At 48.0% G+C, this 25,804-nt stretch overlaps 1 protein-coding gene across 1 annotated transcript; it reads right to left on the bottom strand.

Moving 5' to 3' along the window:
- Positions 1-6,357: 6,357 nt before the first annotated feature.
- On the bottom strand, positions 6,358-19,809 carry SLC22A14 (solute carrier family 22 member 14). Its single transcript, XM_025272293.3, has 10 exons — positions 17,758-19,809; positions 16,969-17,072; positions 16,607-16,761; positions 15,485-15,653; positions 12,129-12,249; positions 11,757-11,854; positions 11,285-11,499; positions 9,482-9,590; positions 8,665-8,868; positions 6,358-6,721 (listed from the first exon to the last, which is right to left on the bottom strand). Exons 1-10 carry the CDS (start codon positions 18,268-18,270, stop codon positions 6,577-6,579), a joined length of 1,833 nt encoding a protein of 610 aa, XP_025128078.2. The 5' UTR covers positions 18,271-19,809; the 3' UTR covers positions 6,358-6,576.
- Positions 19,810-25,804: the final 5,995 nt, after the last annotated feature.

Below are 25,804 nucleotides of genomic sequence, written 5' to 3'. Positions count from 1 at the left end.
TTTTTTATGAGTTTCTTTTCTCTCAAAGACAGACTTAAATATTGATTCGGCTGCACTGGGTCTTCGATGCAGCATGCAAACTTTTACTTGTGGCATGTGGGATCTAGTTCCCTGACCAGGGATCAAACTGGGCTCCCTGCATTGGGAGCACAGAGTTTTAGCCACTTTCCATTAGGGAAGCCCCTCTAATTAATTAACAATTATCTGTTGGAGTGGGATTTAGAAACTGGTGGTTAGGGAGTGACTTCTGCTTTTGAATTTCCTCTGTACTGTTGAGCTTTTAACTTTTAGACTAAAAGAATAAAGAAAAAGAAAACAAGCAACAAAATAGCAGTAACGAGTTGGATCTCAGGCTGCTTAGTGCTTTTAACTTATGCTCTTATATAATTACTGAGTCAAAGAGGAAGTCAAAATACAACATAATGTTTAGAACATCCTTTTCAGAACTTTGGGGATACACATACTCAAAACATATTCTTGAATGTTTTCATTAAGGAGTGAAAAGAGCAACTAAGCCCGTGCACCGCAACTACTGAGCCAGCATTCTGGAGCCCATGAGACCACGTATTGCAGCTACTAAAGCCCGCCCACTCTAGAACCTGTGCTCCGGGGCAAGAGAAAACTCCGCCATGAGAAGCTCGCTCACCGCGACTAGAGTAGCTCCAGGCTGCTACAACTAGAGAAAGCCCGAGTAGCAACGAAGACCCAACACAACCAAAAATAATTAAAAACATTTTTTAAAGAGTGAAAAGAAATTAACAAACGTCATATAGTGAGCAGAGGGGCTTCCATGGTGGCTCAGATGGTAAAGAATCCGCCTGCAATGAATACAGGAGACTCTGGTTCAATTACTGGGTGGGGAAGATCCTCTGGAGAAGGGATAGGCTACCCACTTCAGTATTCTTGGGCTTCCCTGGTGGCTCAGCTGGTAAAGAATCTGCCTTCAATGAGGGAGACTTGAGTTCGATCCCTGGGTTGGAAAGGCCCCCTGGAGGAGGGCATGGCAACCCACTCCAGTATTCTTGCCTGGAGAATCCCCAAGGACAGAGAAGCCAGGCAGGCTACAGTCCATGGGGTGGCAAAGACTCGGACATGACTGAGCGACTAAGCACAGTACAGATACATAGTGAGCAGAATTGTGTATTCCCCAAATGTGCGTTCAGGTTCTAATTCCCAGTACCTGTGAATGTGACCTTATTTGGATATAAGGTCTTTGCAGATGTAATCAAATGTAAACGACTTTGTACTGGGTGGGCCCTAATCCAGTGACTGGTATCCCCATACGAAAAGAGAAATTTAGACACACACACAGATACACACTCAAGGACTGCTGGCAACTACCCAAAGCTAGAAGAGGCACAGAAAGATTCTTTCCTAGATTCTCCAAAGAGAACACTCAGTTCAGTTCAGCCGCTCAGTCGTGTCCGACTCTTTGCAACCCCATGGACTGTAATATGCCAGGCTTCCCTGTCCAAAACCAACTCCTGGAGCTTACGCAAACTCATGTCCACTGAGTCGGTGATGCCATCCAACCATCTCATCCTCTGTTGTCCCCTTCTCCTCCTACCTTCAATCATTCCCAGAATCAGGGTCTTTTCCAATGAGTCAGTTCTTCACATCAGGTGACCAAAGTACCCCACCATAATCTTAATTTTTGGATTGTAGCCTCTAGAACTGTGAAAAAGTAAATCTCCATTTTTAAACCACCCACTTGGTGGTACTTTTTTCAGCAGCCCCAGAAAACTAATAACACTCCATAAATCAGGGGCCCTGAAAGATACATAGCCTTTTGATGAACTTCCCTCTATGTATAAAGAAATGCCTGAATTTTACATAACTGCTGAAGTCCCTGTTAAACTGCCTACTTCTCTAAACATTATGTCATGGACAGCTTTTCATGTCCACAAATATAGAGCTTTAATAAATTGTATTAACTATATAATCTGAACAGTAGCATCTCTTAATAATGCCTTAAAGTTTGTTTTAAAAAGAAGATTGGGACTTTCCTGGCAGTCCAGTGGTTAGAATTCTACTCTTCCACTGATCGGGACATGGGTTCAGTCTTTGGTTAGGGAACTGAGATCCCGTAAGCTTCATGCCCCCGCCACCCTGCCAAAAAAAAAATTGAAAAAAAAAAAAATATCACACAGGGTCCTCATTCTTTGTTGCAGCGGGGGGGGGGGGTTCTTTAGTTGCATGTGGGAACTCCCAGTTGCAGTATGTGGGATCTAGTTTCCTAACTAGGGATCAAACCTGGGCCCCCTCCCTTGGGAGCATGGAATCTTAGCCACCAGATCACCAGGGAAATCCCCTCAAATTGTACTTTCCCCAAATTGTATATTTTTAATGTAACAAAGCTGCAGTGAACATCCTTGTGTACACCTATCTTCGTATCTCCTCCTTTGGGTAAGTCAGGGGAGGATTCCTGAGTCAAAGGGTAGACAGAGTCAAAACATCAATATTGGAGCATCTTACCAAACTCCCCTCCAGAAATGCTGCACAACCCACCCTTCTAACTGCAGTCAGGTGAGCACCCTGCTCTCTGCTCCTTCATTACTCTGCCTTCTGCTAATCTCTCTTTTTTAACATCCTCACTGATACCACACAATCACATACCACATACCACACAATCTATTTAGAGTACTCGATCAATGGTTTCGAGTGTGTTCACAGAATTGTTCAACCATTGCCACAACCAATTTTAGGACAGTTTCATAAGCCCCCAAAGAAATCCCATTGTTCATTCTTTCCCATTCTCCCAAACACTGGCAACCACTAATCTACTTTGCCTATTTAGAACATTTAAATTAAACAGAATCATACAACCTCTGTGGCCTCTTGTGACTGGTTTACTATACTCTGCATACTTTTTCAAGACTCATTCACACTGTAGTGAAGCTGAGCCTCCTAAAACAGAGTTCCCTTACCTGGTTTATGATTAACCTCTCTATCTAAACCATTATTCCTTTTCTTGTCCCCTCTGACCTTGATCCTGCGCTCACTGAACACTAATCAACTAGAGGTATCCAATGACTAAGACAGCTACTGTTGATAACATGGAAACATCACCTATGTACTAAAATTGCTGTTGTAGATATCTAATGTACAAACTCAAGTTACATCTCCAGGGCAAGATGAGCTCACAGGCCCCTGAGAACTGGAAACTGGAAAACTCATAACTCCTTGAAACTATGATTTTTAAAACATCACAGAAATGATACAGGACAATGACTAATCTCAGCTTCCTTGTTCTTCCCTTTTAAAAACACCTCCAACTCAAAGTTGGAATGGATCGGAAACGTGTCCCCCACTCCCTTTCTTGGTACTCAGCGATAAACCATGACTGTGCTGCTCCACCCAGTGTCAGAGTTTGGCCTCTTACACTGCAGACACAGGAGCCCTTTGCTGAGCGACAGTAGTGCGTATAAGTACTTCATTTCTTTTTGGGCCAGAAAACGTTCTACTGTATGCATGTATCACCCTACAGCCACCAGGGTGACCCTTGTGGAAGGCAAAACTGACTCTGCGTCCACTGCCTAAAAGCTGGCAGAAGCTCCTCACTGCCCTCAGGATAAAGACACAGCCTGACCTCGGCCTACGGGCGTGCCCACATCTCAGCTCCAATGACCCACATTTCAAGCCCTCAACAGCCTTATCTGGCTAGTGGCTAGACTATGGCCTGTTAAAATATACAATGCCAAACTCTAGGTTATATTAGCCATTGATTAGATAAACAAATGGGCTTCCCTAATGGCATCTGGTCCCATCACTTTATGGGAAGTAGATGGGGGAACAGTGGAAACAGTGTCAGACTTTATTTTTGGGGGGCTCCAAAACCACTGCAGATGGTGACTGCAGCCATGAAATTAAAAGACGCTTACTCCTTGGAAGGAAAGTTATGACCAACCTAGATAGCATATTCAAAAGCAGAGACATTACTTTGCCAACAAAGGCCTGTCTAGTCAAGGCTATGGTTTTTCCAGTGGTCATATATAGATGTGAGAGTTGGACTGTGAAGAAAGCTGAGTGCCAAAGAATTGATGCTTTTGAACTGTGGTGTTGGAGAAGACTCTTGAGAGTCCCTTGGACTGCAAGGAGATCCAACCAGTCCATTCTAAAGGAGATCAGCCCTGGGTGTTCTTTGGAAGGACTGATGCTAAAGCTGAAACTCCAGTACTTTGGCCACCTGATGCGAAGAATTGACTCATTGGAAGGGACTCTGATGCTGGGAGAGATTGGGGGCAGGAGGAAGAGGGGACGACAGAGGATGAGATGGCTGGATGGTATCACCGACTCGATGGACGTGAGTTTGAGTGAACTCCGGGAGTTGGTGATGGACAGGGAGGCCTGGCGTGCTGCGATTCATGGGGTCGCAAAGAGTCGGACATGACTGAGTGACTGAACTGAACTGAATTGAATGGTTCAGAGGTAGAGAATCTGCCTGCAATGAGGGAGACACGGATTCGATCCCTGGGTCGGGAAGATTCCCTGGAGAAGGAAACAGCAATGCCCTGCAGTATTCTTGCCTGGGGAATCTTATCACACAGAGGAGCCTACTGGGCTACAGTCCATGGGGTCGCAAAAGAGTCAGACACTACTTAACAACTAAACAACAGCAACAACAGATAAGCAAACTAGGTCCTATCTGCAAGTGACCGACAAATCCCGGCCGCCTAAGGAATATCTAAGTGAGGTAGGGGTGTTCTAGATCTTCTGCCAGTCACATCTGTGGCCACCAGCTCTTTCGACTCTGCCCCATCAGTTTTCTCTGTCCGGACCCATGTCTTCCTCCTGTTCCCTGCAGCACTGGCTGAATCCTTGCAGCAAAGAAATGTGAGATGAGGCGTTGAAACAGAGCAAATGTGTGGGCCATCACAGCTCACAGACAGGCCTCTCCCAGAAGGAGCAAGGGAGGCCTTTTAAAATACCCTGTCATCCTGTAAGCAGAAACTTCAAGAGATCTTTTTTCCTGGGCCTTTCAAACCCCTCTTTGGAGGCAATCCTGGGAAACGGGGTAAAGAACAGAGAAATCAGAAAATGATGCCTTTATACATTTAGAATGGATAAATAGCTAGGTCCTAGTGTATAGCACAGGAAGCTATATCCAACATCCTGGGATAAACCATAATGGAGAAAAACATTAAAAAAAAAAAAAAAGAATGTGTATATGTGTATAACTGAGTTACTTTGCCCTACAGCAGAAATTAGCACCACATTGTACATAAATCAACTATACTTCAATTAAAAAAAAAAGAAAATGGTACTTTAAGATGGAGTCCTGGACACTAGCTTCTTACTGGCCTCAAGTTTGGGTGCCCTGCTGCCCAGCACTCCAGCCCCTGCCCAGGGGCTGAGGTTCCATGAAAACACTCTCTCCTTCCTTCCCACAGAATCTCTGGGGAGTTAGCACCTCCCTGCAAACTGATAATGATCTTCCAAATAAACTCCTCTCCTGGGGAGGAGAGAGTAGAGCCCAGCTAACTGCTAAGTCACTTCAGTCGTGTCCAACTCTGTGCGACCCCATAGACGGCAGCCCACCAGGCTCCCCCGTCCCTGGGATTCTCCAGGCAAGAACACTGGAGTGGGTTGCCATTTCCTTCTCCAATGTGTGAAAAGTGAAAGTGAAGTCGCTCAGTCGTATCTGACTCTCAGCGACTCCATGGACTGCAGCCTACCAGGCTCCTCTGTCCATGGGATTTTCCAGGCAAGAGTACTGGAGTGGGGTGCCATTGCCTTCTCCAAGTAGAGCCCAGGGCCTGACCCAAATGTTTCTAGGTCTGACCAGTGGATAAGGAATCCTGGGCCCTGCCTGGAGGAGCCCCTACACTGACTGGGAAGGCAGACTCACCTCCAGGGCAGCCGGGACTGTGAGCTGGGGTTTGAGGATTATCCTAAGGGTGGTGGGGGTCAGAGGTCAGTTGGGATGGAATCATCAAGGAAGACACAGCCCTCCCCTATCCACAGGATGAGAGTGAGATAGGTAATCCCCAAGAGGCGTTTGGGAAAAGCAAAGGAAAGATGGCGTGAGAAAGCCTTGTGCCATGGCACAAAAGGGAGACCTTCTCATCATTCCTTTACCTTCCATCCCTCTCTTGACAGGTGCGCACACAGGGGCGGGCCTGTGGAATCTGTCCCCAGCCTACACCCGAAGCAGGAAGCCCAGCCACACTAGTGGACACCTGAGCTGAAGGATGTGGGCAGCGTGGAGGCAAGTGCTGCCCTTTTCCAGTCCTGGCCCTCACAGATGCGACCCACCCCCACACCCCAATCAGATGACTCCTCGCTGTTCCCAGAGGCCAGCGGAAACATCAAGGACCACTCTCCTCCAGGCTTGGGCCCCTGGGTCCTCTGGACACAGTGAATTTTGACCTAGTCATCTCAAGTGAAACATGGTACCTTTATTGGAATGAATCACACACTAGCTCCCTGAGAGGTGGGAGGGCTGGCCTTGGAGCAGGACTGACCCTGCCCCCCAAGTCAGAATAGGCCTAGAATTCACAGCCCCATATCCAGCCACTCAGCTCCCACCCGAGGGCATGCGGGGCCTGGTGCTCAGTCCTCCTCCTTGTCTACTGTCTATTCTTTAGATTGCAAAGACGGGCTGGAGAGGCCATCGTGGTCTATGCTTGTCAACCTGGCGTTGAGAATGGTGTTCTTGGCCGCTTCCTCCGTCACATCGTCACTCAACATGTCCTCATTCGAGAGTTCCTCGCTTATGCTCCTGGAGAGACCGTTGGAGAAAAAGGCTGAGCTGCATCCTTTTAGGAGCTGAGAAAACAGGCCAGGCCTGGCTCTGTATTCCTGAGAGGCGGGGCTTTCCCATGCCCTGGTGGGTCCCCAGCCAAGCTTCTGCGTGAGCCTAGGAGGGGTCCTCGCCTCCAGAACAGGCCTGTTGCGTCTCCCAACCCTGGTCAAACCCTTCGCTCTTCTGCATCTTTGGGATGCCATTTACCATCTTCATCACTGGCATTTACTGGGCACTTGCCTTGTGCCACTGTGCCGACCACTCTACTATTTATTTATTTAATTTTGTTTTTTGGCCTCACCACACGGCTTGCAGGATTTTAGTTCCCTGACCAGGGATGGAAGCCCAGGTCCTTGGCAGTGAGATCACAGAGTCCTAACTACTGGAATGGCAGGGAATTCCCACCAACCCCTTCATTTGGCTTTAACCTTCCCAATTCCTATGAGAGAGGAAGGCTAGGGTCTATGTCTTTACCTCTCTGTGCCTCAGTTTCCTTATCTGTAAAATGAGGGATAGTGACAGGACCTGCCTGTCACTACTGCATGTGGTGACTGTTAGGACAAAGGTGGAAAGGCATGCAACGAGAACAGGCCCTGACACATGGGAAATGCTCCATGCACGTTATCATCCCATGTTGCAAATACTGAATCTCAGAGGTAGTAGGTCACCTCCCTGTGCACATGCTGGCAAGTGTGAGCAGGGATAGAGCTCCAGGCTCCCTGGCTCTGGAGCCTGTGCTTTTAGTTACCATGCTGTCCATCTGCTGCATGCCAGTCCCCCTCTCTACAACGGACCAAACGCCTATTCATCCTTCAAAGCCCTACTCAAATATCCCTTTTTCTGGGAAGCCTGCCCCAAATCCCTAAAGTAAAGCTCCTCCCTCCTGGGGTTCCTATAGGTCCTATATATTCCTGTGTCAGAGTGCATTGGTGAAAACTGTTTGCATATCTGTCTCCCTTGCTCAAGCCTGGGAACCTCTTACCTCTGACAGCCCAGCTCTGGTACCATGCCTAGCTCAGGGGCTGTCAATGAGTGTTTGAACAAGGAGACAAGGGAAGTAGGCCGATGGTGGGGGGGAGGACTGAGGAAGCCAGAGGCAGAGGCCCCTGTGCTCTGAGCAGAGGGCACTGGAAGACATCAGGCAGCCTCTGCCCCCCTCTGTTGCTCAGGTCCAGGGAGAGAGTTGTGGGCTCTGCTGGCCTAAATCCTAGGAGGAGTGTTTCTACCAATCCTGACAAGCCTTCTCCAGGGGCACTTCAGAGACCAGAGACCAGAAAGTCCATAAAGCAGTTGGGTGGAGCCCATTTCCCAAGCGGAGTCCTGGGCTACTGGGGCCAAGAGGCCAGAGTCATAAATCAAGACTGGGTCCCTTTGGTGACTTCCCGGGCTGCCCACTGGTTAAGAATCCACACTACCACTGCAGGGTGTGTGGGTTCAATGCCTGGTCAGTGAACTAAGATCATCCGTGCTGTGCGGTGGTATGGGCAAAAAAAAAAAAAATCATAATAAAAGACTGGGTCCTTTTTGAGGAACTGGGAGTTCAGAAAGGAATGGAGAAGTACTCAGAAAGCTGATTCCAAGCCAGTCCTCTGTGCCTTGGGAGGGGAGGAAGCCCAGAGCATCGCCACGGGTGTCACCCCAGTGTAGACAGGCATCAGGGGGATGAGGAAAGAAGAAGGTCTGCCCCACGCTGGGTCAGGAGAGCCAGACAGGATGAGAGCTGGCAGAGGCTGGGCTGGACCAAGGCAGGTGGCAGCACCCAGGAGAGCGAGGGAGTCTGTGTGAGTACAGAGTAGCCTTTGTATCATAGGCCTTCTGGTAGCAGGGCAGGGATGGATAGTGTCTGACATGCTCTCATGGCCAACAGCTTGAAAACCAGGCCCTGTTCTGGCCAGAGCCCAGAAGCCACACACACTCACCTTGTATGTGGGGCAATGTGCTCCAGGGTATCAGGCAGGGGCTGATCTTGCGTTTCTGGCATACTGGAGCAGTAGAACAAAGCCACAAGGGCCGAGAGGCAGCAGAGAACGATGGCTAAGATGGCAATGTTCTGGCTGACGAGTGTCAAAGAAGAGATGCCTCCAGCTGCCCAGACCAGAGACACTAGACCCAGACCTGTTGCCCTGGAAGGGGAGGTGAGAGTTCATTTGGAGGCTTTTGGGGCCCAGCGACTGGACTGGGTGGGAAAAGCAGCTTCCCAAAATCCCACACCCTCATCTCTACCCTGTCCAACTCACTGTGCAACCTTGGAGAATTTAGTTTCTTGTTATTGCAAGGTAGGTAGTAATTTTTTATGGAGCCAGGAGTGGGAGAATTATAAGGCTCATACACCGTAGTGTGGGTGTGCGAGGGTAGGTGGGGAGGGGGATACTACGGCCATCATCAAGGGTTCCTCTGGAGAAGGGCCTGAACCCCAGAGTGGCCCAGACACAGTTTAGGCAGGCAGTGCAAGTCGGGGACCGGAGTCAGACAGCCTAGTCCAAACCCCACGCTTGCCATCTGCTATGTCTGACCTTGAGCCAGTGCCCTTACCGCTCTGATTTCATGTCTGAATTAGGGTTGATGATGGTGTTAGGGGGACATTCTGGATGACAGCTAAATGGAGTAACCCTTGTAAATTGCTGAGCAGGGTGCCTGTCACCAGGTGAATGCCCAGTCTCAGCTGCTGTTATTCATTCTATTATTGCCCACCCCCGACCATACCCCGCCCCCACCATCACCCACCAGGCCCCCTACCTGAGGACAGTGGGGAGGAGTTCAGAAGTGTAGATGTAGAACATGGTGATGGAGGCGGCCAGGTTGAACTCTCCAAACAAGGTTATCAAGATCACGAGGGATTTCAACTCTGTGGCCAGACAATGCAGCCACCTGAGTCTGTGGCCACCCTTCCCTCGGGGCAGGCTGGGGAGGCCTGCCCACTGGCCCTCCCTCAATCCCCCTCAGAAGGCATCTGGACAGTCCACCCCCACCACCTGGTCAGCTGGCCAGCAGACTCAGAGAAGGGTCAGTCTGCTAGAGGGAATCAGTACATCAGCAGGTAGAGCTGGTCAGTAGATGGGGCCCGTGTGGGCTCTCGGCCAGCATCCACTGTGTGGACTCTGCTCCTGCTTCCCTGCCTCCAGGCTCTCTGTGATCCTCCACATGTTCACCGAGGCCCAGCTTCCCCCGCCCCACCGCCTGCTCCTTCTGGAGCATCCATTCAGCCCCAGGCCGGCACCCTGTGTGCCTGGCTGCCTGCTCAGGCCTCTCCCCACTTCTCCTTCATTCTCTGCCAGGTAGAGAGGGGCAAGGGGGCATTTAGTCCCCAGGTCCTGAATGGCTAGACATTCCAGGATGCCCAACTCTGGGGAGCCAGATTATACATTGGAAGAGGCAGAAGTGATTTCGGGAAAGCCCATTATTCAGGTCTAGGGGAGTTGATCCCAGGCTCACTGACCTGGAGCCAGGAGTTCCAGCTCCTCCCCTACCAGCCTCTGCGAGACCCTGCCCTCGGCCTCCTCCCCGTGCCCAGCTCCGGGTCTGGCTTCACTTGGCTCCGGGATGAAACTGGAGACCTAGTTTTATTTACTGGGGATTTTCCTCCTAGTCTGTCTAGTTTCAGACAGTTCTGCTAAACTCATTATAGACCCACATTTTAAAAAAACCACTGAACAATAGAAACTGAATAATGGCTTTGTTTCTTCTGTTTTGTTTTAACCAGTCAACACTGCCAACAGCAGGAGAGGGAAAGAAAGGGTCCCAGGTCAAGACACACAAAATTGCAGCCCCCAGGGAGAGTAAGGGAATGCCATGAGGCAGATCCTGGACACAGCCTCCCTGACCCTGGCCCCAGAGGCTGAGGGGGCTCCTGTGGTACCCATTCCGATCAGGTGAATGAATGCTGACATCTTAATGTCCACATCATAGCCCTGCCACATTCTGCCAGCCTGGTGACCTGGGGCATATGCATTGTTCTAGGACTCTGCAATTTTGAAAATTCTGAGAGTCCGCCCTCCCGTTTCCTTCCCTGGTTCTGAACTGACAGGGCACGGGGCATGGGGCCCCCTGGGAATGAGTGGCCTCCATGCAAGAATTGTTCCTGAGAGTTTGTCCCAGTGTTATGCTCAGTCTTCATTGTGCTGTTGAGCTTTTCCTGGTGAGGCTACAGATGACAGAGGGCTGGGGTGGCAGTTGAAGACTACTTCTACTGCCTCTGTTCGCATTTGATTATTGATGTGGGTAGGACTCGAGGGGAAGAAGACTGCCTGCTCTCCTGCCCAAGGACGATTCCTCTGAACAGCACATCTTCCCCTCCCAGGGCCCTGGGACCTTCCAGTGCCCTGTCCTGGGAGGCCCCTCTTCACCCATTCTAGAGAATGGTTCCCTTCTCAGGAAGTGCTAGGGCCACTATAGGGCTGGCGGGCTGTGGATGCAACAGGCTGACCCCCAGGGTGTTGTGTTGGCTGGATAGGGGCAGGAGGCACGAGGTAGGGATTCGAGGAAGCTAGAAGGTTGGGGGGTGTCATCAGGGAGGCGGAAAGGGGGTTGTGGAGGCTGTACCTGATGGGAGCATAAGGCTAAGGAAGCACATGATGGCGCCTTGGAACAAAGTCACAATCAGTGTTCGTCTCCTCTTCAACTGCTCGATGAGAAAGATGCAGCAGAGCCGGGCGGGCACCTCCATCATGCCAGGAATCAGTTGTGTGAGGTAGATGTCCACACCCAACTCCTTTATCTTGAGGCCCAGCATGTAATAATTGCAACCGACGGCAAACCTGGAATTAATTACCGGAAGAGAGAGACACTCCGAGAAAGACACATGGAAAGCCAGGGCCAGGAATAAAGACAGGCAGAGGAGAGCATGGCAGGGCGGCCATGGAGGACAGGAACAAACACAGAGATCTGGGTTCTGCGGGCTGCACCAGGGTTCTCAGGCCTTGCTCTCCCACCAGCCCCCCAACATCTATTCTCTCCCTGGATCCCTGAAGTGCAAGCCCGTTTGCAGTCCCCGCCGCTAGCCCTGGGTACTCACCATATGCTGCACATCACCAAGGTCAACTTGCGGAGGTCCTTGTTGCTATAGAAGTCCAGGATAGAGGCTGAAGCCACCTTCTTTCCAGGCAGTTGCAACTACAGGACAAGCAGGACCGGCCACAGGCAGGGCCAAGACCCCAGCTTGCTCCCCGCCAGCGGGACTCAGGAGGTCCCTTGCCCTCTGCCTCCCAGGGCCAGCCTGGCCTCTGGCTTTTCCCTGGCAGGGTTCCATTTTGCCGTCACTCTTCTCCTCAAGCAGTGGGCTGGGGACACCCTCTGGGCCGAGGTCCCACCTGAAAGGATGAGGAGGGAAGAGGCCCCTACGTAGCCCTCCTGCCCAGGCCCCGACTCCAGGCCAGAGGTCTCTTACCTTATCCAGCAGACTTAAAGGAATGGTCTTTTTGTTCACACCAGCTGCATAGCACAGCACTTGCTTGGCCTCCTCCAGCTTCCCTTTCATTATCAGCCACCGTGGGGACTCTGGAAGAATCCTGCATGGCCCATCCCTCTCTTACCCATCACTCCAAGATGGCCCCATCCCAGCCTCAGCCGTGGCCATTCTGTTCCAGCATGAGGTGACTCAGATGTTGGAGGCTTTGCAGGTGACCATCATCTTTGGACTCCCATACCCACTCCTGCCCAAGCCATTCTACAGTATTCACTGCTGCTCAGTGACACCCAGGCCACTGGCTGCTTCTGCACCACAGCTTCTGTCCCCCTCAGCCACCTCTAACAGCTATTTTCTATCTTAGGGGTTGTCCCCACCTGCCCAGACATACTGAGGCCACTTCCCTCTGCATCCACATCCTCTGTTAGAGCCTCGTTCTCGTAGTTGGGGATTCTCCTGTTTCCTATCTCCTAATAGCCTGGAGAGTATGGGAGATAGGACCCCAGTTTTGACTGCAGGGCCCAGTGCCTGCCTGGATGAATGGAGGTCTCTACTCCGGCCCACTTCCTCCTGGTTACATCTCCCGTTGCCTTTGACCTCAAAATAACCCTAGGTCCTTGGTTCTTCCTAATCCTTCCAAGTTGAAGAACCTACACATTTTAACATTTAGAGCACTTCTTAAGTGTCCTTATATTATCAGTCTGTTAATCCTCTGCCCAACCCAGATCTAGTATGACTATTCCCAATGTATTCTCAGCCTCAGGGTCTAGTGGCTTGCCCAAACTCACAGAGGCGGAGCTAGTATGAACCTCAGTCCCCTGGAAAGGCACTCTCAACAAAACTTTGCCATCAGCCCCTGCCGATTTCTTGTAACTGTCCCTCTTCCTGCCCCAACCTGGACCCTGTGGCTGGCCACTGTACACACACACCCAGGACTCTAGAGACAACTTCATCCCCTCTACCTGCCCCTGCTCCTGTTCCCCACCCCCTGCAGTCCCCCAAGGGGCCAGCAACCAGTCACCCTGTTATCCTCCTCCATTCTAAGGCTACAAAACTGTCCTCAAGTCATTAAACTGGGATGTCTCCAAAAAGATGGGAGATTGACCATATGCCTACTAAAATAGAGGAGTGAGGAGCTTCCTTGGTGGTCCAGTGGCTAAAATTCCATGCTCCCAATGCTCAAGTTTGAACCCTCGTAAGGGAACTAGTCGCTCAGTCATGTCCAAATCTTTATGAGCCCATGGACTGTAGCCCACCAGACTCCTCTGTATAAGGGATTCTCCAGGCAAGAATACCAGAGTGGTTGCCCTTTCCTTCTCCAGGGGATCTTCTGGACCCAGGGGTTGAGCCTGATCCCCCAAGCTGCAACTAAGAGTTTGCATGCCACAAGGAAAATGGAAGATCCCGCATGCTGCAACTAAGACCCGGCACAATCAAATAAATTAATAATAAATGTTTTTAAAAAAAGGAGTGAAAAAAGATACCAACCCTCAAGTAGGAGAGATGGGAAGAAAGATTTAACAAGTACATGAAGCCCAGAAGTGGATGAAGTGGGCCGACTGAGTAGGCAACGCCCCTGCCACACAGCTGGAGTAGCGAGAGGTCAGAGAACCTTGCTCCTGGCTTCAGAGGACCCTGGGGACCCCAGTCCTCAGATGTGGAATAGTTGGCACTGAAAGCATAGGAGAGGCTGAAACTGAGGAGGACCCTGTGAGGATCCTGGGTTGGAAACCTTTCTGGGCCCCCCGTTTCTTGTTTGTAGGGAACAGACTCCAACCTCCATGAGTGTCCCTGAATTCCAATGGACTAGTCAGGGAAGGGAGGGGATGCAGAAACAAGGAAGGAGCAGCCAAGAAACAGCAGTGCAGATTTGGGGCAGGGACCTGGCTCAGCCTCAAGGGATACACATAACAATATCTTCTGAGTTCTTTATAAAGCCCCCAATAAATGGAAGCTGTCAGCATTCTTCATTCCAAAGAAGACTACCTAAGGCCCAATTAAAGGAACCAGAGAAGTTCATCAAAAGATTACTTGAGGACTTCCGTGGTGGTCCTGTGGCTAAGACTCTGTACTCCCAATGCAGGGGGCTGGGTTTGACTCCTGGTCAGGGATCCCACATGCCACAACTAAAAAGATCCCATGTGCTGCAACAGATTTGGCACAGCCAAATACATAAAACAAACAAACATATATATATATATATATATTTTTTTTTTTTTTAATATTACCTGAAACCAGATTAGAGGAGTATAGGTCCTGCACATACCCTAATCTTATCAGCAACTCCGCCCTTGAACCATTACTATAAAACTTCTCATTGCATCCTCTAAGGTTGGGACACAGTTTCTGGGGCAGGAGCCTGCTTGACCCCTCTTTTGTCTGGGAAAGCAGTAAGGCTTATTCTTTTCTGTTTCACTCAAAACTGTCTCTAAGATTTGATTTAGCATTGGTGCACAGAGGCTGAGTTTTCAGCATCAAGGGTGAGGAAGAAGGGAAATGAAATGAAAAAATGAAATCAGAGAAAAAAGGAAGAATCGAATATAACATGGAACTTTTTTACCTGAAATTTCAGCTGAATTCCTAAAGCTGTTAAGAATGTCTGATAACCTCACCTTCTAAAGACAGGTATTACCACCTTCAGGACAGCACTTATTATTAAAAAAAAAAACACCACGGCCCAGTGGCCATCTTCCTTTGCCAACTAGAAAGGCTAGAAATTTCCTGTTCGTGGAAGTGAGAGAGTCTTGAATCTCTTTCCCTCCCCATGTTGCTCATCTTCTCATGAAAGACACAGTCTTCAAGTCATCTACTCAAGCCTGATGAAAGGCACGGTCTTGGAGAAAGGGAGTCTGTCCTTACAAGATGATCCTTGCTTCACCCAGAACTGCCAAAGCCTTAACACGGTGATTTCAGTTTTCCCCCTCTCTGCCTTCTCTTCTGTTCCTCTCCTTTTGCCACCTGGATGACTCTATTTTTTCAGGGCCTCCTCACTCCTCAACCTCCTCTGGCTCCACAGAAGCCACCACAGGTCACCAGGACCGACAGATGCCTCTCACCTTTCTTGCCTTCAACTCTGACCACTCCCTAATCCTTAAACTCTTGCCTTTCAACATTTTTTTCTTCTGGTTTTCTGACCACCTCTCTGACATCTCTTTGAGGATCTCCTCTGATGGCATTAATGCTGGGGTTCCAGAGGGTCTGCCCTTGTCTCTTTCTCCTCTCATATACTTTCTCCCAGGGAAAATCCCATGCACTCCAACGCTTCACGGACTCCCCACCCTCCTAGTCTCCAGCCCATCAGACCCATCCTTGTGCACGTCCTATATTTGTTTGCTCACCAGATATAGCAGATGAGGGGGAATATAGGTGTTCCCCCCACCAGAAACAGCAGCCGCCAGTGGGGAAGGCTGTAGGCAAGTCCTGTCAGGAAAACGACTCCCATGGCGAAAAAGCAGTGTCCCAGGATGAAGGCGTAGGCCCGGTACATGCCCATTAGCCACTCGGTGACTATGCGGAGGACAAAATCGTAATCAGCTCAGGGTTCACAAGGCTGCCCTCACACCCAGGCTTCTGAGATGCCCCAGCTCTGCTCAGGGACTGGCGTTCTCCTGCCTGCTTGGGATCTGGGTCTAGAGACAGCACTTCAAAGCCACAGAGAGTGCCTAAGTGTCCCCAGGGCACATTGCAGGCCCTCGCCTGAGCTCCCAACCACAGAGGTAGCCTCCACTTTGTCCTCAACCTGGCAGTTCCCTCTGAACACCTCCTGCCTGACCACACACCTTTCACTGAGAAGGCCTGGTCCTGGGCACAGGACTTCACATGTGGCCCGACACACTCAAGGCGTCACTGTCCTTGTCTTTGTGCATCAGTGCTTTGGCCACTTAGAGCTCAGCCTCAGTGGAGGACCCAGTTCCTTCTGGCTGGGACTCTGGAAATTTCCCAGTGGGGAAGCGGGAGCAGAGTTCCCCAGCAGGTTTCACACAAGGCCATGGCAGCAATAAATGTATGGGTGCGTGGGAGTTTTGCATCACAGGTTGGGGGTGGGGGGCAGAAATCCCAGCTCTTTCACATAATAACTACCGTGTGACTCTGAGCAAGTTGGTTAACTTCCCAAGGTTCAAATATCTTCCTCAGCTAAAGGAATAGCAGAATAGTCCCTGCTGAATAGACAGTTGCCAGGATGAAAGGAGTCAGTACGTGCTTACTAGCGACCTGGGCTTTCTTAAGAGTTGAATAGGCGTAAGCCATGTAGGTGAAACAGGGAGTGTGAAGGGGCGGGGGATGTGCGGGGTACCAGGGGATGATGGTGCAAGGGCAATGTGAGCACAGATTTTCTGGCATCCCTCAGCCTCCACTGGCTGCCAGGTTGGGCCACAACCCTAACTGTCCGGTGGGTTCCCAGCAGGTGAGCGCCGGCCCCACCCCCTTCCCAGCGCCCCGCCCCCAGCGCCCCGCCTCACGTAAAGCCGAGCTGCTGATGGCGTAGCCCACCACGGCCTGTGACACACAAAAGCGGAAGAATATATACTGGTTAAAGCTGCTGACAAAGGCTGTCCCGAAGCCGAAGATCATCAGCTCCAGCAGCGACAGCAGGATGGTGGGGTAGCGGCCCAACCTGCAGGAGTGGAAGGGCGCTTGCGCCGAGACCGTGGATCCCTGCGGGTGGCCCCACTCCGCACTCAGGACCAGATCCTGAGCCGTCCACCCGCCTGTGGAGTGCCCCTACCCTTGCCTCCCTTAAATTGAGACTCATTGGCTCTGAATGGCCACGAAGAAGAGGGAGGGATGTCCCAGGGCCCAGAGGAAACTCCAAAAGACTTACTTGTCAGTTATGAACCCGAAGAGGAAAGCCCCCGTCAAGAGCCCAGCCAAGAACATGGTATGCACGATTTCCTTGTTTGGCTCCCCGCCACACACCAAGTCAAACTGGGGGTTATATGCAGGGATTGGCCACAGGCCTCCACCCAGGGTCTTCTAGGTCCAGAGACTGAGCCTCCACCCAGGGTGGGCTTTTAGGCAAAAGGGGCCAGGGGCAATGGCAGGTAACTTGTGTGCAGCAGGCCTCAGCTGTGTTACCTCTGCATCCCACCTACATCTAGCAGACTCTAGGAATTAGGCCTGGAGAGAGAGACTGGAGACACAGGCCAAGAAAAGGGATAGATGGACAGGTGACTGAGCAAAGGCCAGAATCACCAAAGACTCTTTCCCAAATACAGATGCTAGGCTCCAGGGTAGAGAATCAGACTGGGCAGACCTATGCTGTGAAAGGGCCAGGTTAACAGCTTAGGCTGAGAAACTGTTAAGAGGTACCAGATCAAAGCTGTTCTTTCCCCAGTTCTCTAACTTTTGTGATTTTTGAAGGCAGAGCCACAACTCCAGAAGCAATTTCCTGGACAGATGGCAAACACCACCACCTGCCCATACTCCCCAGCCTACTCTAGCTTCCTGGCTAAGATTGGTAAGCCTAGGGCTGGGCAGAAAGAATCCTGTTTCTGCCCTGGCCAAATGCTTCACCTTCGTGGGTCTCAGTTTTCCCCCCACTGTTCAGTGATGGTGAAGGCACATCTCTGGGGCCCTGGGGTAGCTTCAGACAACTCAGGACAAGGCATACCTCATTTATCAGTGACCGCCTCTTGATTTCAGGATAGATCCACCCATTTTGACATGAGTCTGTGTGATTGAGGCCAAATTGGATGATAGAATGCAGATCCCATTCCACAGGCACGTACATGAGGCAAGTCAGGAAACTGCCATTGGGTGCACGGGGCAGGGTCAGATTCATCTGCTCAGCCTCTGTCAAGCTGCTGTCCACTGCCAGTATCCAGCTGGTGTTGCAATAGGGCTTTTGGGGTGTGAACAAGAAGGTATCAGCAAACATGAAGAAGGAGGCCAAGAAGTTGGGAATGAAGTTAAGGGCCACCAGCCTCCGCTGGAATGTGCCAAACTCCCCCACCACATCCATAATGTTGGCTAATCTATCATCCTGGGCATCTATGGCCCTCAATCGCTGTAATAGCATATCCAGAGAACAGGAACGGGGGCTTTCTGCTCCGTCATGTTGGTGGAGGTTCCTGGGATGAGGATGGGATTTGAACTCTATCTTGAGGCTGTTTTCCTTTGCCATCTCTGCAAAGAAAGGATGCAGCTCAGTCTTCACTGACACCACTTTTCAGAACATCAGAGGCCAGTGTGGGAGCCACTGGCCAGAAAGTGGCCTCTGGCTTGAAAACAGTTTGGATCCCAACCTCGATGGCCTCTGTAGTTCCCTCCTCTGTTTCGGAAATTTCTTAATTTGTCCCCCATTGTCCCACCCTTTGGTGACTTGTAGAACACTTAAGATTTTTTAATGTGTTAGAAAATGCTCTGTTATCATGAATGGCTAAGTCCTGAGGAGCTCCCCTGAAACTTCCCCACAGTAGAAACTTTGTTTACACACATACACACACACACACACAAGCTGAGGCACCACCAGTCTTGCAAAAGATAGGAGATGTCTCCGGGATCATTGCTTAAAAAAAATGTTTTTTGGCTTAGAAGTAGCCATGAACTGAGGCCAAGATGGGTGGCGAGAAGCCTTGGCTGCAGAGGTGGGGAGCCAGGAATGGTGCCATGGGGTGCCAAAATGGTAGGGTATTGGACAGCAGTAGCATGCCGAGCTGGAAAGGCATGCAAAGGGGAGGAGTGAGGTAGCAAAACTGACTGTAAGGATATTACCTTGGAACAGCAAAAAGGGAGTGGGGGGACCTAAGCTTAAAAGTCTGTTTTGAGCAGAAACCCTCAGCAGGGCTGAAGAGATCTTGGGTTGGGGTACCACTTGGCTATCAGCAAAAGTAGATGCAAGTCTGCTCGGAAGGAAAGTTGCTCCAAACTAAGCTGGCAAGGCTCTCACAGATTAAGATGAAGCCAAGGACTCGAAACAAATATTATCAAATCCTTGAGACGTTAAGTCATTCTGAGAGTAGGAGGTGGAAGTTACAATTATGGAGACGGACTTACAATCAGAGGCAAATAGCAGATACCTTTGGAGTGAAGACACAACTTGTAAAGTTAAAAACTACTGAATAACAAGTTGTTGTTCAAATAAACACCCTAAAGGGAAGATTAAATAGATTCAACACAAAATGAATGAGACAATAGAAGAGGACTTCCCTGGTGGTACAGTGGTTAAGAATCTGCCTGTCAATGCAGGGGACACAGGTTCAATCCCTGGTCTGGGAAGACTGCACATGCCGTGGAGAAACTAAACCTGTGCACAATTATTGAGCCTGTGCTCTAGAGCCCGTGCTCCGCAGCAAGAGAAGCCACAACAAGGAGAAACCTGTGCACCGCAACTAGAGAGTATTCCCGCTCTTTGTAACTAGAGATGCCTGTGCAGCAATGAAGACCCAGCACAGCCAAAAAAGTAAATTAAAAAAAAAAAGAAGAAGAAGATAGAAGATTTAACATGCATCCAGTTGCAGGCTCAGTGGGAGAAAGAGAGAATTGATATTTAAGGAGATAAAAGCAATCATTTTCTAAAAGTTGAAAAACACAAATCTTTAGACTCAGGAAACAGCATATCCCACTCAGGATAAATAAAAGAGAAATCCACTGTAACACAGCTGTAGAACACCAGTGACAAAGAAAAGATCTTCAAAAACATCTAGAGAGAAGATAGCTCAGTTCAGTCACTCAGTTGTGTCCTACTCTTTGCAACCCCATGGACTGCAGCATGACAGGCCTCCCTGTCCATCACCAACTCACAGAGCTTGCTCAAACTCATCTCCGTCGAGTCAGTGATGCCATCCAGTCATCTCATCCTCTGTCGTCCCCTTCTCCTGCCTTCAATCTTTCCCAGCATCGGGGTCTTTTCCAAGGAGTTGGCTCTTCGCATCAGGTGGCCAAAGTATTGGAGTTTCAGCTTCGGCATCCATCCTTCCAATGAATATTCAGGACTGATTTCCTTTAGGATTGACTGGTTTGATCTCCTTGCAGTCCAAGGGACACTCAAGAGTCTTTTCCAATACCACAGTTCAAAAGCATCAATTCTTCGGTGCTCAGCTTTCTTTATAGTCCAACTCTCACATCCATATGTGACTACGGGAAAAATAATAGCTTTAACTAGACAGACCTTTATCGGCAAAGTAATGTCTCTGCTTTTTAATATGCTTTCTAGGTTGGTCATAGCTTTTCATCCAAGGAGCAAGTGTCTTTTAATTTCATGGCTGAAGTCACCATCTGCAGTGATTTTGGAGCCCTCCAAAATAAAGTCTGTTATTGTTTCCATTGTTTTGCCATCTATTTGCTATGACGTGATGGGACCGGATGCCATGATCTTAGTTTTCTGAATGTTGAGTTTTAAGCCAACTTTTTCACTCTCCTCTTTCACTTTCATCAAGAGGATCTTTAGTTCTTCTTCACTTTCGGCCATAAGGGTGGTCATCTGTGTATGTGAGGTTATTGATATTTCTCCCAGCAAACCACTTCAGTATTCTTGCCTTGAGAATCCCATGAACAGTATGAAAAGGCAAAAAGATATGACACTGAAAGATGAACTCCCCAGGTTGGTAGGTGTCCAATATGCTACTGGAGATGAGTGGAGAAATAACTCCAGAAAGAATGAAGAGATGGAGCCAAAGCAAAAACAATGCCCAGTTGTGGATGTGACTGGTGATGGAAGTAAAGTCTGATGCTAAAAAGAACAATATTGCATAGGAACCTGGAATGTTAGGTCCATGAATCAAGGTAAATTGGAAGTGGTCAAACAAGAGATGGCAAGAGTGAACATTGACCTTTTAGGAATCAGTGAACTAAAATGCACTGGAATGGATGAATTTAACTCAAATGACCATTATATCTACTACTGTGGGTAAGAATCCCTTAGAAGAAATGGAGTAGCCCTCATAGTGAACAACGGAAAGAAGAGAGATCATGGACAAATGCAGTCTTTTGTTAAGAAACAAAAGTTGTGGACAATATATTTGGATAATTTTTTTTACTTTCTTTTTGGAGGAATTTTATACTAAAACTGACCAAATCCTTTCTGTGTAAGATAAGACATTTGAACCACTGAGATCCAAGTTGTGATTTTAAGCTTGTTACATTTTTTTCCTTTTTTCCCAGCCTCCTCTCCCAGCTTCATTTGTAGCTACTCTATTCCATCTACAGAGGGTTGTGGTCACTCTGGGTTACCTAACAAAACACTATGAAGTTTCATGTTTACATTCCTGCTCTTCTTCTTAGCTGCTAAACTTATGCATATCTGCCTGTTACATTTTTATAAGGGTGAAATGCTACCACTACTTTAATTACTGTTATAAATAGCTTTATAATGTTGAAGAATCACTGTTTAAGATTTTTGACTCTTCTTTTTTTAAAAAAGAAACAGAAGTTGTTAAGCAACAAGGAAACCAGGAAGAGTGAAGAGTATCTTCAACATTTTGACAGGAAATAACAGCCAACCTAAAACTGCTTACTCAACAAAATTATCTGTCAAGAATTAGAGTAAAATACAGTTATAGTCAAATGTTGAGGCAGCAACACACTGATGGCACTTCTAAAGGATAAGGAGGAGGATGCGCCAAATGAAATGGATGCGAAAATGCAAAATCCTATAACACAAAAGTCAAGCAAATGGTTTTGGTGGGAATTCCCAGGCAGCCTAGTGGTTAAGACTCATGAGTGTTCACTGCCAAAAACCTAGGTTCAATCCCTGATCTGGGAACTAACATCCCGAAAGCTGTGTAGCATGGCCAAAAAAAGAGAATAGTTTCGATCAGGGATATACGGTGTAGTGAAAAAGGAGTTCAGAAACTGTGTAAAAGAGGAACTCATTAATAAATGGGTCTTAAACTGTTGGGAAAAAAATAAAGGATTGGGAGGAAGAAAATTATGTCAGGACAACCTGAGATGAGGTGGTGAGCAATCAAATATTGCATTAAATAATAAAAGCTCTGTTCAATTGTGGAATTAAAAAAACAAGATAAGATGGTGGGGAGCAATAATATATGTTAGGATAGGTATGATCAGAACCTGGGTTATCTTAAAATCTTTCTATTGTTCAAGGTAGAGGAGAAAGATGCCAAAATTTCAAAGTTACTTTTTTTTTTTCGGCTGTGCTTCCTGGCTTGCAAGATCTTAGTTCCTCAACCAGGAATCAAACCCATGTTCCCTGTAGTGGAATCGCAGAGTCTTAACCACTGGACTTCCAGGGAAGTGCCTCAAAGTTACATTTGCATTTGATAAAAATTTTAAGGATGACCACTATAATAGTATAGCTAGGAAAGAGTAGTGGAAAAAGACTAAAGGGAAAAACAAAACCCAAACCTCAGTCCAGAAAAAGTGAAGAAAAGAAAAAAGAAACATATAAAAAGTGGAATTCAATAAATGTGATTGGAACAATGAATCAAAGTACATTGATTATTGCCGGTAATTATTGATTACACTTAAAGCATACGGTCACGAAAGGCTGAGAGTAAAAGGATGTAAAAGTTATATTCAGTTCAGTTCAGTTAGTAATGCAGAGACATGGGTTCCATGGGTTTGATCCCTGGTTGGGGAACTAGGATCCCACATGCTGTGGAGCAACTGAGCCCACATGCCACAACACCAAGAGAAGCCCTCAAGGGCTATAACAAAGACCCGACATGATGCAACTAAGAACTGACACAGCCAAATAAATAAATAATGAAAACCACAAAGGCCAAAAAGAATGGTCATCTTTTAAAAAAAGATAGTTGGTTTCAGCTTTCTAAAAATCAAATTAATATGCTGTTTTTAAACAGTCCAGTTCAGTTCAGTCACTCAGTCATATCCCCCATTAACCACATTAACCACAGCACACCAGGCCTCCCTGTCCATCACCAACTCCCGGAGTTCACTCAAACTCATATCCATTGAGTTGGTGATGCCATCTAGCTATCTCATCCTCTGTCGTCCCTGCTCCTCCTGCCCTCAATCTTCCTCAGCATCAGGGTCTTTTCAAATGAGTCAGCTCTCCACATCAGGTGGCCAAAGTATTGGAGTTTCAGCTTCAACATCAGTCCTTCCAATGAACACCCAGGACTGATCTCCTTTACGATGGACTGGTTGGATCTCCTTGCAGTCCAAGGGACTCTCAAGAGTCTTCTCCAACACCACAGTTCAAAAGCATCAATTCTTCGGTGCTCAGCTTTCTTTATAGTCCAACTCTCACATCCATACATGAGTACTGGAAAAACCATAGCCTTGACTAGATGGACCTTTGTTAGCAAAGTAATGTCTCTGCTTTTCAATATGCTGTCTAGGTTGGTCATAACTTTCCTTCCAAGGAGTAAGTGTCTTTTCATTTCATGGCTGCAATCACCATCTGCAGTGATTTTGGAGCCCAGAAAAATAAAGTCAGCCACTGTTTCCACTGTTTCCCCATCTATTTGCCATGAGGTGATGGGACCAGATGCCATGATCTTAGTTTTCTGAATGTTGAGCTTTAAGCCAACTTTTTCACTCTCCTATTTCACTTTCATCAAGAGGCTCTTTAGTTCTTCTTCGCTTTCTACCATAAGGGTGGTGTCATCTGCTTATCTGAGGTTATTATTATTTCTCCAGGCAATCTTGGGCAGCCAATATTTCCCCATTTTCCCAGAACATACCCATTTTGTCTTTTATGCTTCTGTAATAAATCATAGTGCCCCCTTTCCCTCCCACAGGTGTCCTGATTTTGATGACAAATGGTCACTGCGAAAGTGAGAGCTGCTCAGTTGTGTCCGACTCTTTGTGACCCCATGGACTGGAGTCCTTCAGGCTCCTTTGTCCATGGAATTCTCTAAGGAAGAATACTGGAGTGGGTAGCTGTTTCCACTCCAGGGGATCTTCCCAACCCAGGGATCGAACCTGGGTATCCTGCATTGCAGGTGGTTTCTTTGCCAGCTGAGCTACAAGGGAAGCCCACTCTGTAAGAAGGTACACTTAAAGCATACGGTCACGAAAGGCTGAGAGTAAAAGGATGTAAAAGTTATATTCAGTTCAGTTCAGTCACTCTGTCGTGTCCGACTCTTTGCAACCCCATGAATAGCAGCACGCCAGGCCTCCCTGTCCATCACCAACTCCCGGAGTTCACTCAAACTCATGTCCATCGAGTCGGTGATGCCATCCAACCATCTTATCCTCTGTCATGCCCTTCTCCTCCTGCCCCCAATCCCTCCCAGCATCAGAGTCTTTTCCAATGAGTCAACTCTTCGCATCAGGTGGCTAAAGTATTGGAGTTTCAGCTTCAGCATCAGTCCTTCCAATGAATATTCAGGACTGATTTCCTTTAGGATTGACTGGTTTGATATCTTTGCTGTCCAAGGGACTCTCTCACAGTTCAAAAGCATCAATTCTTTGGTGCTCAGCTTTCTTTATAGTCCAACTCTCACATCCATACATGACTACAGGAAAAACCATAGCTTTGACTAGACAGACCTTTGTTGGCAAAGTAATGTCTCTGCTTTTTAATAAGCTTTCTAGGTTGGTCATAGCTTTTCTTCCAAGGAGCAAGCGTCTTCTAATTTCATGGCTGCAGTCACCATCTGCAGTGATTTTGGAGCCCAAGAAAATTAAGTCTGTCACTGTTTCCATTGTTTCCCCATCTATTTGCCATGAAGTTATGGAACTAGATGCCATGATCTTAGTTTTCTGAATTTCTGAGTTGAGTTTTAAGCCAGCTTTTTCACTCTCCTCTTTCACTTTCATCAAGAGGCTCTTTAGTTCCTCTTCACTTTCTGCCATTAGGGTGGTATCCTCTGCATATCTGAGGTTATTGATATTTCACCCACAATCTTGATTCCAGCTTGTGCTTCATCCAGTCCAGCATTTCACAGGATGTACTCTACATATAAGTTAAATAAGCAGAGTGACAACATACAGCCTTGACGTACTCCTTTCCCAATTTGGAACTAGTCTGTTGTTCCATGTCTGATTCCATCCGTTGCTTCTTGACCTGCACACAGATTTCTCAGGAGGCAGGTAAGGTGGTCTGGTGTTCCCATCTCTTTAAGAATTTTCCACAGTTTGTTGTGATCTACACAGTCAATGGCTTTGGCGTAATCAGTAAAGCACTAGATGTTTTTCTGGAATTCTCTTGCTTTTTCTATGATCCAACGGATGTTGGCAATTTGATCTCTGGTTCCTCTGCCTTTTCTAAATCCAGCTTGAACATCTGGAAGTTCACAGTTCACGTACTGTTGAAGCCTGGCTTGGGGAATTTTGAGCATTACTTAGCTAGCGTGTGAGATGAGTGCAATTGTGTGGTCGTTTAAACATTCTTTGGCATTGCCCTTCTTTGGGATTGGAATTAAAACACCTTTTCCAGTCCTGTGGTCACTGCAGAGTTTTCCAAATTTGCTGGCATATTGAGTGCAGCACTTTAACAGCATAATCTTTTAGGATATGAAATAGCTCACCTGGAATTCCTTCACTTCCACTAGCTTTGTTCATAGTGATGCTTCCTAAGGCCCACATGACTTCGCATTCCAGGATATCTGGCTGTTGGTGAGTGATCACACTATCATGGTTATCTGGGTCATGAAGATCTGTTTTAAATAGTTCTTCTGTGTATTCTTGCCACCTCCTCTTAATATCTTCTGCTTCTGTTAGGTCCATACCATTTCTGTCCTTTATTGTGTCTTTCTTTTCATGAAATGTTCCCTTGGTATCTCTGA

This window comes from Bubalus bubalis, chromosome 21 (genome assembly GCF_019923935.1).
Source record: "Bubalus bubalis isolate 160015118507 breed Murrah chromosome 21, NDDB_SH_1, whole genome shotgun sequence".
Lineage (NCBI taxonomy): Eukaryota > Metazoa > Chordata > Mammalia > Artiodactyla > Bovidae > Bubalus > Bubalus bubalis.
This window is presented reverse-complemented; position numbering and strand designations above follow the sequence as displayed.

Excerpts from the sequence above, each read along its gene's own strand:
- SLC22A14 (XM_025272293.3), bottom strand. The coding sequence starts at position 18,270 with ATGGCAAAGGAAAACAGCCTCAAGATAGAGTTCAAATCCCATCCTCAT. Across the intron at positions 17,073-17,757 it reads GGCGGTCACTGATAAATGAG|TTTGACTTGGTGTGTGGCGG; the intron begins GTATGCCTTGTC and ends TATAACCCCCAG. Across the intron at positions 15,654-16,606 it reads CATCAGCAGCTCGGCTTTAC|TCACCGAGTGGCTAATGGGC; the intron begins GTGAGGCGGGGC and ends TCCTCCGCATAG.